Genomic DNA, 18,680 nt, shown 5'->3' with positions numbered 1-18,680 from the left:
AAACCTAAAATAAATTTATAGAAAATAAAGGAATTATGATGCATAATTGTGATAGTGATAACTGCACTGTATTTTGGAACTTAAAAATCATAGAATTTTTTTCATTAGCACTTTGAACTTTGCATGATATTTTAATTTGACATACTTTAAATTTTTTCCTGAAGTCTTTTTCTTCTTTTTCTTGCTTTTTTAGCTTCTTAGGGTCTATATCTTCTGTTTTGGCCTTGGCTCCTTGACTAGGGAGGCAGAACACATGTAAAATAATACTTAGTTTAAAAAATAGAAAAATAATAATGTATAATAGAAACTTTAATGATAACATGAAATATTTGTTAAATTTTGTTTTTAATTCTTTTTCTTACAAATCCACTATAGTCATTGTAACAAATGATGGCATTTCATAATGCAGAAGAGGTTCTTCAAGAGAATACAGATTATGAGTTAAAATGGAAGGAAGAGATGATCTATTAGGTCGAACTATATAAAGTCTCTGTGGCATAGTTTAAACATGATCACGGGTCAGCAGTTGCATAGGATTCAACCTATTCTTGAACCCCTGAGGTTTTCCATCCCCTTCTAGGCAATTAAATAAATTGGTCAATGTCATAGAAAAGCCTTTTACATTGTACATAGGACAATGATGCCTCCATCCCCTTCAAAGTAGGCACCTTGGGTCCTCACACAGTTCTCCCCACTGCTATCAGCAGCCCTGTTGTATTTTCCTGAATCTCATCCATGGTCTGAAATCTTTTCCCTCTCAAAGGTAATTTTACTTTTGGGGAAAGCCAACTAATTGGTACCCTGTGACTTCTGACTATCGATGAGATTCAGGAAAATATGATGGGGTAGCTGTGTGAGGTCCTAAGATGTCTACTTTAAGGAATACTGAGGCATCACTGTCCTATGTACAGTGTTTCTTGTATCTTGTAGTTTCTTCAATAAATGTCTCTAATTTTCATAGTAAAAAAGGATTTTTTAAAAAGAACCCTTTTTTAAAAAATGAATTTTCATAGCTTAAAAAGTTTATCTATCTGTAAGTTTTTCCTTACCTACTTGGAGCGGAGCCAGGGTGGTATGCCATAGACACCAGTGGGAGGAAAGCCAGTTGTTATAAGAGGTTAATAAGCCTAAGACAGTGACTCTCCAGCTTGGCAACATACAGAGTCACCTGGGAAGCTTTTAAAGAATAGCATTGCCCTTGCCCAGTTCCTAGCACTCCAGATTACATTAAGTTAATTTTAAATTCTAATTAATTAGGCTAAGCGGGGTCCATGCACTGCCATAATTTAAAAGTTCCCCTGGTGACAGGAGTGTGCAGCCAAGGTTGAGAGCCATTTGGGAGGGTTAAATATAGATGGTAGGGAAATGTCATGAATCTCTGCAGAAGGGAATTTTAAAAACCAGAATATGTGTGAATGGTGAAACATTTTAAACGCTGATAGTAATTTTTATGTAGATGACCTAAGATGAAGTTTTGTTTATAACTGATTTGTTTAAAATGTTGATTCTTAATGGTTAAATCCTAGAACTTAGTTCCTTCCCTGTGAGGGGAGGCAGCACAGCACCCTGTCTCCGTCCACCCCCCACTGTCAGCGTCTCCCATCCTGGGGTCCTCTGGGCAGGGGTGGGGTGCCAAGGTCCCCAGTCAGCACTCTGAAGTCATTGGAATATACATGAAAGGTAAATAGTTCCTGCAAGCTATCTTTGAAGAGAATTTACTGACATTTATTTTAAACTAGAGTATTATGTTAGAGAACATAAAACTGTTTTAAACTCTGAAAATCAGCAACCGGTAAGAAAATAGTTATGTATTATGTTACATTTAATCAGTTAAAGTGTTTTTGCTTGAAGAATAGAGTCAGCATGTGACTCTGGGTTCCCACAGAGCTTTTTTATAGGATGCGGGCATCGCTGCAGTGATAGACAACAGAAAAGTGCATCAAAAACTGTCAGGGATAGAAGTGACTTCCCAGTGGTGAGGAATATTCAAACTTAACATACTACTGAAGACCAGGTGTTCCACTCATGAAGAGCTGAAAAGGGAAAATGATTGTCCTTTCATCTTTCTTGTTTGTTTCACCTGTCAAGCTCAATGTTCATATATAAATGGCAGCATCTTTTCCTTTCCGTTTCTTTAACCCTGGTACTGCCTCTTGTTTGGTGAAATTAGTTGAACAACCTTGATAACAAACAAATGCTTCAAGTTCATTTATGCATTTTTACCAGTACAGCTCTGAAGAGATCACTTATTGTATTCTACTTTTGTTACTTTCATCCTTCAACAAATCAAGTCCAGAATCTTTTTATTCACCTTTCTTTTTTCTTGAAAAAGCTAGAGAGGTGTTTGCTTTTGTACACTGTATGTATTAGATCCTCTCCTTTATTTATTGAACTATAAAAAAAGCATCCTACTGTGTTATTTTCTATTTCAAAAGAGTTTTAAAAAGGTACTCCTCTTATATTAACTGATTTTAGATTTTCTTACAATTTTAGCCTAAAATTATATAGAAACCTTAGGTGAACCAAAGAATGTCACTATTTACTGCTTTAAAAAAAAATTGAATAGAATCTTTGAGAAACTGATGCTTTTGTGAAAAAGAGACATAATAGAAGTCCTGTTAAAGAAAAACTCTTCTTTTTCATAAAAGAAAAAAGTCTTATGGAGGATAGAAGAAGCTTAAACAAGGTGGGTGAAGGCTGATATATAATCAAGAAGTAGATTCAAGACAAAATAGTATTGTGGAAAAAAGATAAGTTGTGATCGGGCTCTTAAGTATTTTCCCGGTGGATGAATTAAGGAATGAACAAACTAATGAATGCAGACATTGGTAAGTCAGTCATGGAGCAGAGGATAATCAGGGGAGGAGCAGCAGGACCTGATTCACTGGGGGAGGGGGAGGGGGAGGGCATGGGGCAAGGTGAGGGGGGAGCGGGCCCCGAGAGGAGGATCAGGGTTATCCACTCACAAGCCTGGCCAGGGTTAGAACTGGGATCGGAGAAGACAGAGCAAACAGGACCTGGCAGGGTAGATCCATACCCCGTCAGAGTTTGATTTTAGTTGAATTTTCCTGAGCGGTCTGATTTTCATTACTTCATTGTAATGAGAGCATTTTAATTACCTCGTCTCAGCTGATGGAACAGGGTAATCCGAGGCATCGACATCATCGTAAACTTCCTCTCCCCCTTCTAACAGAAGACAAAATAGCAAGTGTTGAAACACTGTTAGTGTACATTTTGAAACGAGCAATTCATGTTGCAAGGACCACAAAGCAAGTTTCCTTGTGGTCCCCGTACATTTCTCCTGGAAACACTGTCTGTTCCTTTAAGGGGCGAGGCTCCTTTCTCTTTGGATGCCTGTGTTAAGTCTCCCTGAAAAAACCAGCAACCATGATTGTAACTGTCATTCTCAGAGGAAAAAAAAACAGCAGCAGATTACTTGAAGATTCACAAGTATGATGCATGTCAGGATTAAGTAGGTTACTGACTAAAAAAGTTGACATACTGGTCGTTGGCAGTAAGGACTGAAATCAAGATTCTCTTGGGATTTGGAGTTATAATAACATCGGTTATTTTATTTTTATGTCTATGTCTGTTTATGTCTACATCTAATCTATGTCCGTCTGTCTGTTTCTCTATTATTCTTTTTTATTCACTGATCTGTTCTTCATTGACTTTTTGGCTACAGCAGTATTAGGTATATCAGGTATATTAGGCACCACTTTAGAATGGAAAGAATATTATATTAATAAGATTTCTGAAACCAGGAAGTATTAAAAATCAGTACTGGTGGAGAAGTTGATGGTTTTTCCAACCTGTAGTGACTTTTCCTCCCCCCTGACTTCTCATTAATAAAGATCCATAGCAAGTGAAGATGAAGAGATAGGTGGAAGAGTACAAATATTTTAAGGAACAATTATCATAGAAAGTTTAAGTGTTCTCTAGTAGTGGCAAAGATTTGATTTCTTTTAAAAACTCCTCTCTCTCTGCACATATGCCTACATACAAAGTTCTTTCCCTACTCAGGTTAATTAATTTCACAGGATAAAACTTCCTTAGCTATGAAGAATCCATATTAATATGTAGAAAAAAGATGACCTATTGATTTTCAGATAAGGGAAACTTAGTATTCTATTTACATGTACTTAGAACACATAAAAACAAAAGAAAATTAAAACAAAAAATATAGTTTTTACTTAATTGATCACATTTGTTACATTTTATATGTGTTCTTTGTTGAGCTATCTCTTGAATGTGTTTTAAAAATTGTAGATTACAATACAAACTCGTCATTATTTACTGATCAATTTGAATTAGTTCCTTACATGTTTTCAAATTTATAACTGAAAAGAAAATCAGAAAAACAGTCTGGAAGAATATATATTTTACTTGTTCTTTCAATTTATTTACCAATTGAGGTTTTTAAAAGCCCATGAATATTTTTGTGAGATATTTTATTTTGTTTAAGTAAATCTAAGAAAAAAATTTTTTAATTTGTTTCAGTACAGGTAAAAAAAAATAAGCTTGTTAAACTGTACAAAGAAGAAATGTTTGCATTTAGCAGGAACAAAATTTCTAAATAAAACAGAAATTATACATTTTAAAGAATAAAAACATTTTTAGATTTGGAAGAACCATGGCAGTCTGACCTGGTTTGCTTTCAGAAATCATTGTGAAGAAGTCCAGTGTATCCAGCTCTGATGGTATTGGGGTGTGGGGGACGTGGAGAAGGTTCGTGTCCACCCTTGCTTAATTATCCCTTCCTCCCCCCTGATCCTCACCACTGCAAGAACTCTTTATTCCTTTTTACTACTTTTATTATTTTTATATTTTACTGTTGATGCTATTACAGTAGTCCTCACTCTCCCCCTCCCCGCCCAGCTTTGCCCATCTCAATACAGTCCTTGCCCCCTTCCCTTTTCCTCTTCGCGTTGCTTCATTGTTGAGAAACTGTGGCCACCCAACATGAAGTTACTGGACAAGGTTATATAATTTATTGTTTTCAGTCAGGGCTTTAACCCAGATAGCATTGCTCCACCCAGTGATTTCTCACTATCTTGTCTGCAAGGAATGCGATATAAAATATACATTTGGTTTTTATTACTTACCCAAGTGTTTAGGAGGAGGAGGGAAACTGGAAAGGAAAGGAGAACATCATTGTAATCAGACCATTATAAACACAGCAACTGAGTCTTTTATTTAGGAGAGACGTGAACAAGTAACAGCCCGGAGGCTTGTAAAAGCTAAACAAGTTGTCAACTATCATTCCTTTCTCATCCTCCATTTCTCCACTAAGTCCAGTTTCTGTTCATCAATTTAGAATTTGGCAAGACTTTTTGGAACTCCAAGGTTAGCCAAAAAAGTCAAGAGTCAAGACATGGAGTGATTTGTTTGCCTGTAGCCACTGGACCATGGTTTTCAGATTTGTTTTACGAGATTTGGGCACATTACATCAAAGTAAATTAAATGGCCTCAGTATTTCGGATTCATTGTGGCATAGCTCTGGCCAAAACTGTTTGTTGTACTGAAAGAGCAGAAATGCAGAACTGTAATTTACAAAGGTCATAGAATCTTTATATGACCATGTTTTCCCATTATGTACACATATATCCCCAAACTGGAGAATTGGTGAATGAGAGGCATATCCATGGAAACAAGTGAGGAAGAGCTTATTAAGAGAAGTGATTTGAAATCAGCATTGGGTGGCATTTAGTTGCAACAGAAAAAGACCTTTTATTACTTTTTAAGTTTTAAACACACACACACACGTCACTGGAAAAATGATGTACAGTTTTGTGAAAGTGTGAGGGTTAAAATAATCCAAAATCAGAATTAGGTTTTGTGTAATTGAAGCAGAAAGTATAATCTCTGCTTTTATTTCTGAGTAAGGATTATATTTGAGTAATACTGCATTGAGATTTGTAATGTTTACTTGTAGGTTTAAGTGTCCTATTTATCGAGTGTTGTCTTAGGATCACATGAGAGGCTTGAGTCATGGACCCGAAAACACAATTAAGATCCTTCAGTCACATGCATGAAATTTGAACTGAAGGGTTATTTTTGGATGGGAAGAAGAAATTTATGCATTGATTTTTGTTTAGACAAACTGAAGACACTTAGAATAACTTTGGTATAAGATAAATATATCGTTCAAATAGAATTAATATGTCACTGTGGTGGAAGAGAGTTACTAAGACTTTAAGTACTGTGTTTAGAGAAAAGAAATTCTAAATTGTGTCCTTTATTTCAAGCAAATTAATTTTTAAAAAAGTGTATTTTGAGGAGCAGTTGCTATAAAATACTATATAACAAAATGTGGAATTAGAATTGTGAGCTTTTAGATGTGATGTTACAGTTACAAAAAGTCCTACCAGGTAGAAGGTGTATGAGTATGTAAAAGTGTGTATGTGTACATGTATGTGTGTGTGTGCACATGTTTGTCGAGAAAACAAAATGTATCTTAAAATTATATGATGGCTTTTAAATGCTTTGTGCTTCTGTCATGTGAATGCATGCGTTTAAGGGTGAGAAAGTTAATGAGGCTAAGATGACTAATTCAAAGTAATATTGAAATTGTGTAAGCCTATCAGAATTTGGTTATTGGCCCTAAAATATTAGTAGCATTTGATTAAATTAATATTAGTGTAGTTATTGTGCACTGCGTTTGGTTGGTTGACTCTTACGATAAACCTTCATTATTGTCTGACTCAGAGACTTTAGGTTTCTCTCGTATACTTTTCTTTTTCTCATCTTTTCCCTTTAACTTCTTCAAAAGTCCCCAGGACCACGAGTTACTCTTCTCTTCAACCTGTAGCATGGAGCTTGGGGGCATGCAGGCATGGTCAGAATGGAAGAATCAGTGGAACATGAAGACATTGGGTGGACGTTTAGATTTGTTACTATTACCCTGTGTATCATTTGGGCAATAAGTTACTCATTCTAGGCAACAAGAAGGTGCTATTAAACTTGTAGGTCATGAGCTTTGAATACTGCTGCTACTAGGTAAGGAGTAGGTAACTTGTATTTTGTTCTATTTGGTGAGATTTCTATTGGTTCTTAAAATAGTAGGCTAAGTCAGGATTAAGTTTTAAACATCATTTTAGCTTTATTTTTTATTAAAATTAGGTAACAAATACATCCAAAATTTTACAATATGCCATTTCAAAAGTTTCAACAACTAAAGGGTAAGGTATTCAGTACTGGTTCTGCCACAGAGAGAATATGGTCTCAATTTATTTGCATTTTCTATAACTATGATTATTATACAAAGGACAGCCATATAATTAATAAACTCTTCAGAGATTGTTATAAAATAAATTATCAATTGATAAGTAAACAATTGAGAAAAGTTTGGAAAATAAAAACTACAACACCTATAATTCTTTACCTCTTTTCACTTGACATAGTTGCCCAAATTTTTCCAAACCATATACCACTTCATTTAAAATGTGGTGAAATTATACTTTCTGATTTACTATGGCTATTAAACATCTAAATAATTTTTGTTAATGTAATAAGAAACATTATTCTTTGCTCTTTATTCTAACTAGAAATCAAAACTAAATTTAGTAAATATGGTAACTTTCAAGAAGGAAATTCACTGGTTACTCTTACCCATCATCAGCCTCTTCTTCTTCAATCCCATCATAGATCTCATCATCTGGGGGAGGTGGGAACCCTTCATTTGGATAAAGGTGGGGAAATCTGTTAATTTTGTAATTTGGTCATATAGTAGTCATTCAACATTTGATAATAAATCTGCCTTATTTAACTGCAGAAAGCATCCCTCTTTCATCTTAACTATTTAAATAAAAATAATTTTACTTTCCTACTTTCTTCTAGGTAGTAGGCAAATTTTTCTGTTGATTATTTTATGGAGAATTCTTAGAGGTAAAATGTTGTTGTAATAATATGAGGGATAAAAAAGGTGCTGTGCACTGGAGATGAAAGGAATGGATAGAATTAATATTAGAAAAAGAAAATGAAAGTAGAATACACTTTAATATTTATTGTTGAAAAAGAGAAGGGTGGAGGTGATATGAACAATTTAGTATTGAGAAGACGTATAGGAAAAGCTATTGATTGAGATATAAATGAAGAAAAGCAAAGGTAATAAAATGTGAAATTGTAAATATTGATGGTAGCTGAAGCAAACCTTTTATTTCTTTTATTTCATTTCATCAATGTGATATTTTAAAAGTTAAACCCTTTCTTGCTTGAGTTGTTATCCTACAATCCTCAGGAATCTTGGTATTTGTCAAATCTTTATTTAACAAATGTTTATTGAATGTCTTCTCTGTGCATGAATATGTACAGTGAGGGAGAATATTTTGCCAATGATACATCTGATAAGGGGTTGATATAAGAATTTTATAAAGAATTTATAAAACTCAACACCACAAAAACAATCCAATTTAAAAAAACAAGCAAAAGACCTGAATAAAATATTCAAAGAGGAAATGCAGATGATAAGACATATTAAAAGGTGCTCAAATGTCACTAATCATCAGAGAAATGCAAGTTAAAGCCACAATGGGATATCACTTTACACCAGTCAGAATGACTATTATCAATAAATCAACAAAAAAGTGTGGACAAGGATGAATAGAAAAGGGAGCCCTAGTGCACTGTGGGTGAAATTAGATTGGTGCAGCCACCGTGGAAAGCAGTATGGAGTTACTTCAAAAAGTTGGAAATGAACCTGCCTTATGACCCATGTTTCCATCCTGAAAGTGTATCTGAAGAAATCTGAAATGCTAACTCAAAAGAATATATGCACCCCTATGTTCTTTGCAGCACTATTTACAACAGCCAACGTTTGGAAGCAGTCAAGGGCCCATCAGTAGATAAGTGGATAACCAAGGTCTGGTACACAATGGAATAATACTACATGACCATAAAAAAGAAGGGAATACTACACTTTGTTCAAGACAGCGTGGATGGACCTGGAGAGCATTATGCTAGGTGAAGGGGTTAAGTAAAACCAAATAACCCCCTCCCCCGCCAAAAAAAAATCCCTTATAGACACAGACAACAGTATGGTGGTTACTGGAGAGGAAGAAGGGTGGGAGGGTAGAGGGGGTAAAGGGGGATAGATGGAGATGGAAGGAGACTTGACCTGGGGGTGTAAACATACAATACAATATACAGGTGATGTATTATAGAATTACACACCTAAAACCTATATGATTTTATTAATCAATGCCACAACAATAAATTCAATTAAAAACTACTGAGAGTAATGGGGGAAAAGGGAGCCATTGTGACTAAACAACAGTGAAAAAAATAGAATATGTACCATGAACTTGAAATTAGACTTTTGGGATGAGAATGTTAGCACTGCAAGGTGTTAGTAAAATTCCCTTGTTTGGTTGATGAGAATGATACAGGGTGCAGCTGGGGGGGGGGGCGGCAAAAAAGATTTGGAATGGTGTCCAGAATTCAAAGTGTATAAGAATATTGGAGAGACATATAAGATGTCCTCACCACCCCCCACCAGGGGAAGGGATGAATGGAGCAGGACCATTGAGAGCTGTTTTGCATAGCAACAGTGTTGCAACTAACCTCTGGAATGGTTATTTAACATATCTATAACCCTTAACTGGTTTCATAGATATGTTAAATAGCTGTGGCTAAGGTTTGAGCCAGGAAGAAGGGAGTGGCTTGTACCCAGGATGTAACTAGGGGCTGCGCCCCAGAGTGAGAAGGCCTGCATGAGAGCTTGGAAAAGATGGGCTCTGGGTCATGAGGGGATAACTGCCCAGGTGAGGAGAGGGCCATGCAGTTTGGGGCAGAGTGAGGACCTCTGCAGCCATGGTAGAAGAGAGCCACGTGGTCTGAGTTAAGACCCCCTCTTGGTGAGGTGAAAGAGGGAGCCACATGATTTTGGCAGAGTGCGGACCCTCTCTTTCCCAGGTGAAAGGGGAAACCACGCAGCTTTGCCAGAATGGAGATCCCTGCAGCCAGGTGAAGAAGAAAGCCACATGGTTTTGGTGGAGTGCGAACCCCTGCAGCTTTGGTAGAAGAGGCCCACGCAGCTTTGGGGTGTCCCCTTTGGCCACATGGCCTGGAAAGCAGGAGAGACTTTGACTGGAACTTGGTACAAAGAACTCTTGCCAGTGGATAAGAGGGTACCACAGTACTTTGGATTGACTAGAGATCCTGCCTGCACGGTGACGCAGCTGATCATGCCAGTGGCCTGAAAAAGGGATGTGTGCTCTTTTCCTGATTTATGGTACCCGGAGTTGGGACAGTGGGAGAAGGGAGTGCTGTGTGGGTGTAGGTGTATACCCTAAAGGACTTTGATATTTTAGTGGAGGCGCTAGGCCTGAATAGCATTAAATAAACATTTTGTTTCCTTTTCACAAATCTCTGGCATTGAGAGATGTCTTTCCAATTGGCGGCGGACAGAAGAGCCCAGTAGATTTTAGTATTCTGTCCTTGGGAGGGGCCCCTGTTATGTAGCAGTTTTTGGCATCCCTAGGTGGGCCAAATATTGTATTGCCCCCCCCCCCCCCCCCCCCCCAGACCTCTTGTTTGGTAACAAGAAGACAAGAGTCTTTAGGAGTCACGGCCAAGGTAGCCATGTAAGTTACCATCTAAACAAAGACACTTCTGAAAGTGAAGGAGACTTCTCTTAATAGTCACTCTAGGATGACTGGCATAAATCAAGACTTCCCTGGGCGCCCTGAAAATGGAGTCACTCTACGAGTCAGAGCAAACTTGGGAGAAAGAAGTGAATTGCTCAGGATCACTCGGTGGCCAGGACTGAAATCCAGGTCATTGGTTTCAGTCCGGTGCTCTTTCTACCACTTTAGTACACTTCTTGTTAGGTGAAAACAGAGCACTTTGTCATTAATACACACAAAACTGTTTAAGACGTGGAGAAATTTCTGCTGAAAGCGTGTGGCTTACCTCCACCTCCACTGTGACTGTGGCTAGAAAAAAAACCAGACAAATTAAATTAATATGGATTATTTAGTTATCAGGAAGAGAAATACTTGTATTGAGCAGTTATACCAAAAAGAAATAATACCTAGTTAAAAGTTTTTAGAATGCTATGTGTGGCCATGTAATAATAAGGCAACATACAAAACAAAACAAACCTAAGAAGAATTGAGTGAGTTTTGGTGCTACATCAAGTATTCAAAACAATGGTGCTGTTTGCTTCTCACATTTCCCATAAGGCACTTTTCAGATCATACATTACATCACCCCACAGATGGACTTATTTTTTTTAAATTAGTATTATTCCAAGAGTCATATAGAACCATTATTGCATTAAATTCGATTCTCTTTCAACATCTTATAACCACAGCATTTTAGTCTTTGCCCCAGAGCATTATACAATTTATTTTGAAAGGGAGAACTTTTTAAAAATTGAGATCTTATTCATGGGACTTCTATGAAGTGTGGTCCCGATTTTCTAAATCTAGACTGCTTATACTAATATTTCTCATTTCTTTCCATAACGGTTGACATCCTATTTTACAATCATCTGTTTTCTTGACGGTGTTTGTTACTAAAGTGTTCGTTCTCTGACAGCAAAGGAAGTATAAATCGTGAGAATGGGAAAATCTCAGAGTTCATCGGGCTCAATTCCCTCAATTTGCAGAAAAGAAACTGAAGCTCTGAGCATCAAACGACTTGACCGAACCTTTTCAGTGAACTGAAGAGCTGAGATAAGAACCTCAGCATCCTGTCTTCCTGGAAAACACTTTGGCTGTGCCCAGCTGTGTTCCTAGGACCACCACAAGCGCCCGTTTGGATAATTCACCCACAACAGACACCAGTCTGTTGTTACCATGGTGCAGTATAATTACATAATCATATTTGATCCCTCAACCTTAAAGTCAGATCAAAGAAATTGGTCTGATGCAGTTCTAAGGTCAATTTAGAAATAAAAAATGCTCTTGCTAATGGAACTTTATAGAATAACGTGCCACAAATGTTTTCATATGTAAATGAAGAATTAACTTTTGAGGAAGTTTAAGTATCTTCTTTACTTACATTACCATTTTCACACTCAATTCCTCTGACACTTCCTTTTGAGCATAATGCGAAAAGAATAATGTGAAGAGTTTCATTCTGGTTGACTGACAGTCCTGGCAAATATATCCCATGTTGGAGATTCTCATATTCATTCCCACAGAACAAGGCTATAATAATCAGGAGCAAAGCCACCCCACATGATTTCATTACTAGAGCAATGCGTCAGCTTTCTAAAATACCGTGTGACAGATGAAGCAGAGGTAGAGTGTGAGAAAAGAGAAGGAAAGAGAAAAGAAGAACGGAAGGAAAAAGATTCGAGCAATTGTATGTAGGAAAATGTTTCCCATGTGATGGAGGATGGGAGTTTGTTTAGCAATTTCCTTTCCTTCACTTCTCATTTTCATTCCAGACACTGCTTTACGTGAAAAGAAAGAGAGGAGGACAGAACATTCTCAGCCTTTCCTCCGCTGAGTCAGCTCTGTTGTTTGCCCTGGAGGCATCCGGAAGGAGCAGGTAGAGAGCAAGGGGCCTGGAGGCCTGTGGGGCGGGCCCCTGTCAGCATCCGTCCTCGTTCTACGGAGGACAAAGCATGTTCTGTTACGAGATCCCTGCCAGCAGCAGCTATAGTTTCAAAGATGGAACTGGTGTAGAAATGATGTCTCCTCTTTCATTTTCTTATGAAACATGCATGAGAGGCATAGAGGCTGGTAAACACTGTGGTTCTCTACCCGTTTGAGATAGGGATCATTACAGCCATTACGTCCTCCAGTTCCACTTTATTAAGTAAAAGACCCTTCTCTGCCACTTGTGTCCTCACGGAAGCATGCCTCTCATCAGATTTGTGCTGTGTATGGACCCGGTAATGCTTCATTTTAAACACATCCTTCGTTTTTGAGAATTTACTGTTTTTCTCGCATATGTGCTTCAGGGCCCATATGTATTTACTAGTTTGACCGTGGTTCTTCAGCCCCAAAATAAGGAAAATGTATTTTTGGAAAAATAAGTAACACATAGGTATACTATAACGTGATAATATATGTGAAATGACGTGTTCAAAAAATTTTGTAAACCTCTGACCTTGACTGTTTAGAACTTCACCAGAGTCGAAACTGACATTTACTGACTCCTAACCCCGGTCAGTGGGTTTCTGATGACTAATGCCTATCTGTGGTCTGTACATTCCGGTGGACACATTGCATGCTGTCATATACTGTTGCATAATCTATGGTCATAACGTGGTAAGAAGACACTGCAGACTACACCTCATTTTAGAAAAACAAAACTGCCAGAAATCCACACAACCAATTTCACCGATGACAAGAGGTAAGAGGTCACAAGAGGGACATTTAATTCTTCTTGCATCTTAGAAGTATGTTCCTACTTTGATAGTTTCACATTTTTTTCAATGGTCGATAATGAAAGCATTTTTTTCTTTGAAATCTGAATCAGGAAGAATGCAAATGCATTTTTGCCTGGGAGAAGATCCAGCGCAGATCCCGCATTCTGGGGGCCAGTGGCCGATTCCCAACACCGCAGTGCAGGCCTGGAAAAACAAGGGCTCTTTTCTGGGCCGGAGGTCATTCTCCTCCTTTCCTGGCAACTTGGAGAGACTGTGATTTTTACCAGGAAGGAGAGATATTGGAGGAAAGAAGTAAGAGGAGAGGGGAATGGAAAAGCAAGAAGCAGAAGAAAGGACGAAGAAGATGAGAGTCAGGGAAAAGAGAGAAGAGGAGGTCTGGAGAGGGGACGTGGCTGGCTGAGAGGGGAAAGAAGAGAAGGAAAGACACATGAAGGATAACCACTCTCCCCTCTTGGCTCCTCCAGAAAGGATGCCTTGTTCTGCTCCTCTGCCCTGGGAAGGCGTGCCCACAGTTTGTGGGAGGAACTTCATCCTAAGCCAGTGGAATGAGTGGACAGTGGAAAGTTGGCCCCTTCAGTTGATACACAATAATAGGAGGGAACTGAGTTTTCATGTCTATACTTTTGAAGAGCAAAGTAGAGTTGTAGTAAAGCATTCGTTTCTCTGTTCTATGTTCAAATAAGAGCAACAAATACTTTAGAGTCAAAGATTTCAGAGCAAAAAATTTTATATTTCTTAAAACTAAATTTTGTATTCGTATGCCTCATATTTTACAAAATTAAGATCAAATTAGAACGGATATTATAGAACAGAATTTTGGAGAGACAACACACTTGGCACAATTGGGCAAATGGCCCGTTATTTTTTAACTAGCATTTGATACATATGATCAAAGAATAAAGTAAAAGAGTCTGAGGTTTCAAAAGAACTCGCACCTATACTGAAGTTACTGTACACAGATTAACAACAGCTGCACATAGTAACTCCAACATAGGTGGTATATACGTAAACTCAGTTTAGTGGTAGAGAGCAGTACGACATCTGGAAGGCGAAATATGGAATGACCTTAAAATCCACAATTTCTGGCAAGGAGGCTGTCTGATCTGTCCACAGGTTGTTTCTGTACATACCTGCTAACCTCATCCTGCTCTCCCACATCGTCGTACACTTCTTGGTCGTCTTCCATGGGTTTCGATGAAAGGGGCCCAAGAGAATTTTTTTTCCGTTTCAAGGAATCGTAGTCAATCTGTACAGCAGTTGTTTTAATATAGCCATCTACCAAAAGGGGAACGATTTGTGTTCAGGTAACGGCCGCTTAAATCTTTCCAAGTGGTGAACAAAATATTAATCGCACATTTTCTCTTTAACATGGCCCCTTATTTCTTTGCTTGCAATTCTGATTGACAGACTTCCCAGGTAGACACACACGTTTCATGCTGTTGTGGTTTGGAGTGAGCTTAGAGTCTATTTGCAAGATTCCCAAGTGATTCACATGACTCATTTTTTCCCTTTTAACATCAATGAGAAACCTCATGCCCCATTTTCTCCCTGGAGTAGTGTCAACATTTACAGTGTTCCCCCACTAAAAGACAATGAGGTAAAGATGGAACTCCACCTGTCATTTTAAATCATCCTATCTGTGTCTACCCTGAACAAAACTCCTTACTCAAGGCTCATGAGTAATTCTGCAAACATTGCACATTTCATTTTAGCTCAAAAGGATGAGAACTTGAAGTCATAGGAAAATGTGCACTCACATGACCCCCTGCTGGTTCTGCCCAACCATTTTCCCTCCGGGTTGTCTGTGATGCGGATTATTTCAATCTGCTCTCCTTGCTTGAAGCTCAGCTCATTTTTTCCTCCTTTGACATCGCAGCAAGCCGTGGCTTGATGGATGACTTGAATAGGGCCTGTTAGCTGCAATGAGAAAAAAATAATAATCACGACAGGCTTCCTTGCTCTTCAGAAAGTCTCTGAGGAATGAAGTTTTGGAAACTGGTATGTTCACAACCTGCCGATCTGCCTACTTCCAACAGTTACAGCTTTGAGCTAAAAATGGGGTAGGGGAAGTTAGGGAAAATTCACAGGGGCCAGGAGGAGGAGCAAAGAGGGGGTGCAAGTGCATGGGCCCCAGCAGAGAGTGCTGACCTGTGGACCTCAGCAACTCTGAAAGGCTTGTGAAAGAAGCCACCAATAAACAAATGCCAGAGATGTGTGACAGTTCACTCTTGGCACCATGTATCTTTATGGGAGATACTGGTGGTCTGCTTGGTGGGTGAAGGTTTTTCTTCACTTTGCACCGTGAACTTATGTTGATGGTTCTTGGCAGGCCCAGAACCCTAAAGGGAAGGGTAGGTGGTAGTGGTGGGTGTACTCCTGGGAAGAGCATTTTCCTTTTCTTTTTTTTTCTTTAACTTTGTGATATTGTCTGTCTATACATGTGGGGTAGACATGACCTGCTATAAACAAAATAACATTTTAGAAATAGCTTTGTAAATTAAAAATAGCAAATAAATGTTGTGAGGTTTGTAAAAATTAATGTCCTGAAGAGCATAGCAATTTCTTGAAAGCAGGGGAATGATCTGGTTTGGACCATGGATTCTAACAATCAAATTTTCGAATCTCGAACTGATGTCTTCTAAAACGGGATTTCTTGGATCTTTCGATGTGCAAATATGCACTGTGAGCTCTGAAGGAGCTTTACCTTATTTTACTGTCTTGTGATGCTGTGAGTTGTGAGACATGCCATTAATTATGCGCCACTGAGAAGGAAAGCAAACAGCTCAATTTAAACTATGATGTGCCACCAATGTCAAGGTGCATCCTGATGTTAGAATTCTAAAGTGTGAAATATTTCATGTCTTAGAATTAATGGAATATGGTACCATGTAAGAGTTCTTACATTTATTCAATTTATTTACTTTAACATCTATGAATATTTTGTGGAAGAAACACAGCTTGTGAAGTCTTGGTCATGATCAACTTTTGAGTTCATATTTAGTGATATGATTCTCACACACTATTTTTTCTTACTATAAAGGCCATTTGAACAACCAAGTGAAACATTGCAAAATTGATTTATCCAAAAGAAACACAAGAAAACTTCATATAATTCCTTTAAAATTATAAACAATCTTTTCATAAAATGTGTGTTGCGAAGATTTTCATTAACAAAATTAATTATTCATATTTTCACCTCAAAATATTAATGTTGGTAGCCATATATTTTGTTGAGTAAAATACTGTAATATTCACATTGTAATCTTAATTTTACTTATATATATAGTAAGATTTCTAAAAAATTTAATGAGAACCAATCATAGATACAGTGTTTTATGTGCATTATTTTATTTAATTCCACACCCAAATTTCAGGAGAGGTATCATTTATTTTCACCTTAAAGAATAAGAATCCGAGGTTCATAGATGTTTAGTAACATATCCATGATCACATATGGCTCATGTAGAGCTGGAATTTGAATTCACATCTGCCCAGCTGATTAGGCTTCACATTATCTCTGTACCATGCTGGTGAATCTTTGTTTTAATGTAATACATATACTGAGAAGTTATATACAAATCAAATTTTTAATAATTTAAAACATGTAGTGAATATTTCAGGGGAATTAAGTGTTTAAAGAAAATAATATGAATCTTCTTTAAAGAAGAGAGAAATTTTGTAACTCACTCTAAACTATAGCCGACATACCAGACCCACATTAAATAGGCCATGTCATCTCAGATGGTACAGCCAAGAGAAGACGGCCCGCAAGGGTAGTGTTGGTGGTGGTAACACAAGTCACACACACAACTAGAAATCAGAGACTAAGGAGACACAGGTCAGAAATCCAGGTAGATGAGGAGGGATGAGAAGAAGCAGGTACCAGAAACCAACGTGTACACAGACTTAAAATCAAGGCAAAAATGTCAGCCGGGTTCAGACACCAGCAGTGGGAGTGGCTCATAGAAACTTGGCTCAGAGACAGGTCTGGTTCATCTGGAGACACACATGTCCCTAGTGCCACTATAACTCATGCCCCAGGGCTGTGTGTGGTTCAAAGCTCACAGCATAAGCAGTTTAATACAATGGCTGTGAGTAACTGAGTATTCATTCACTCAGTCAACAAATTTCTTGGGTGCCCACTAATTATAAGCCACCATATTTTATTTGAATTTTATCTTATACTTTTAATGCAGGGATAAGAGAGTACATTGAACCAAAAAAAATCTGTTGTCGGGATAGTTACTCTTTAGAAAATAACAATTAACCACAATTAAGTAATTCTCCAACTAGGTAAGCTTTCAAGAGTGGTGCCCCTTCTGTGGGAAAATTATAAAAAGAGGTTATTACACCTATCAGCAAGCAAGCTCTTACTTTAAATTTCTTCTTTATTTCTTGTTCTTTCTTTTCTCTCTCTTTCTGTTCCTTTTTCTCCAGTTCTAACCTCTTCTTTTCCTCCTTTTCTCTTTTCTTCTCTCGTTCTTTGGATGCTTCTCTGCAGATAAATATTGTTAGGCTGTTGCATCAGTCACAGGCATTGACATGGTAAGGTTCCCTATCCAGAGAGGTTTCTGCCCATGACAGCAGATGGTATCTGACGTCTAGATGAAGGTAAAAAGCTAAGGGTTGTCCACACTCCTGGGTGTGTGAGACCATTCTTAAACCCAGTAGGACACGTACAAATGAGAATTTCTTCCAAAAGCTCTGCTTCTCTTACAGCTGGTGCCAACAAGTGGAAGACACCAATTATAAAGGCCTTCTTCTTGCTGCTTGTCGGCATGACTAGAATTCATCTCTCTCTCTCTCTCTCTCTCTGACATCCATGTACTCCTATGTACAAGAGCACAAACATGCTGTGTATCCAGAGGCTAGTCTCCGGCACTTTCCAGCATTTTACAGAGTCCTCTGTGAAATCCTCAGACAAGTCAAGAATCTTTAGTTCTTTGTATTAAAATAAAGGTTACCAGTATATGTCAGTCATTTGAACAATGAGGTTTTTCTGTCCTAGTGCTGAATATCTATCTGCCCTCCCTCCTACAAATCATTATATTCATCTTAGAGAGAAAATATGTTAAAAAAGCAATTCATACATGTCTTCATATGTTTCTCCTTCACTTTCTTCCTGTCAAAGAAACATTAATAATAATTAATTTTAATTATTCAAAAAGGAAGCATACACATATTATATAGATTGAGTACTTACTAAAACAAGCATAATTTTAAGTGCACATAAATTTGGCTATTTAAAATATTTTTTCCTTTTTAGAGACAGACTAGAAAAATAAATTCCAAAAGATTTCATTTTATATCCTGCTATATAATTCAGATGTGT

The 18,680-nt window shown here is 37.7% G+C and overlaps 1 protein-coding gene across 3 annotated transcripts in view; it reads right to left on the bottom strand.

Moving 5' to 3' along the window:
- Positions 1 to 18,680, bottom strand: part of FYB1 (FYN binding protein 1) — a 150,916-nt gene that overhangs the window by 11,014 nt on the left and 121,222 nt on the right. For 2 of the 3 annotated variants that reach the window (XM_053657301.1, XM_037138537.2), the window contains exons 6-15: positions 18,439 to 18,470; positions 17,723 to 17,843; positions 15,106 to 15,265; positions 14,479 to 14,623; positions 10,912 to 10,934; positions 7,612 to 7,675; positions 6,681 to 6,818; positions 5,106 to 5,131; positions 3,120 to 3,186; positions 146 to 236 (exon numbers count right to left, since the gene is read on the bottom strand). In XM_053657301.1, the coding sequence (XP_053513276.1) occupies positions 146 to 236; positions 3,120 to 3,186; positions 5,106 to 5,131; positions 6,681 to 6,818; positions 7,612 to 7,675; positions 10,912 to 10,934; positions 14,479 to 14,623; positions 15,106 to 15,265; positions 17,723 to 17,843; positions 18,439 to 18,470 (867 nt within the window). The remainder of the gene's footprint in view (positions 1 to 145; positions 237 to 3,119; positions 3,187 to 5,105; positions 5,132 to 6,680; positions 6,819 to 7,611; positions 7,676 to 10,911; positions 10,935 to 14,478; positions 14,624 to 15,105; positions 15,266 to 17,722; positions 17,844 to 18,438; positions 18,471 to 18,680) is intronic. The other variant, XM_053657302.1, reaches the window with a different exon arrangement.

The sequence above is a fragment of the Artibeus jamaicensis genome, unplaced genomic scaffold (genome assembly GCF_021234435.1).
Source record: "Artibeus jamaicensis isolate MK-2021 breed Jamaican fruit bat unplaced genomic scaffold, CSHL_Jam_final scaffold_369, whole genome shotgun sequence".
NCBI classification, from domain to species: Eukaryota; Metazoa; Chordata; class Mammalia; order Chiroptera; family Phyllostomidae; genus Artibeus; species Artibeus jamaicensis.
Note: the sequence above shows the minus strand (reverse complement) of the source record. Positions and strands in the feature narration are given on the sequence as shown.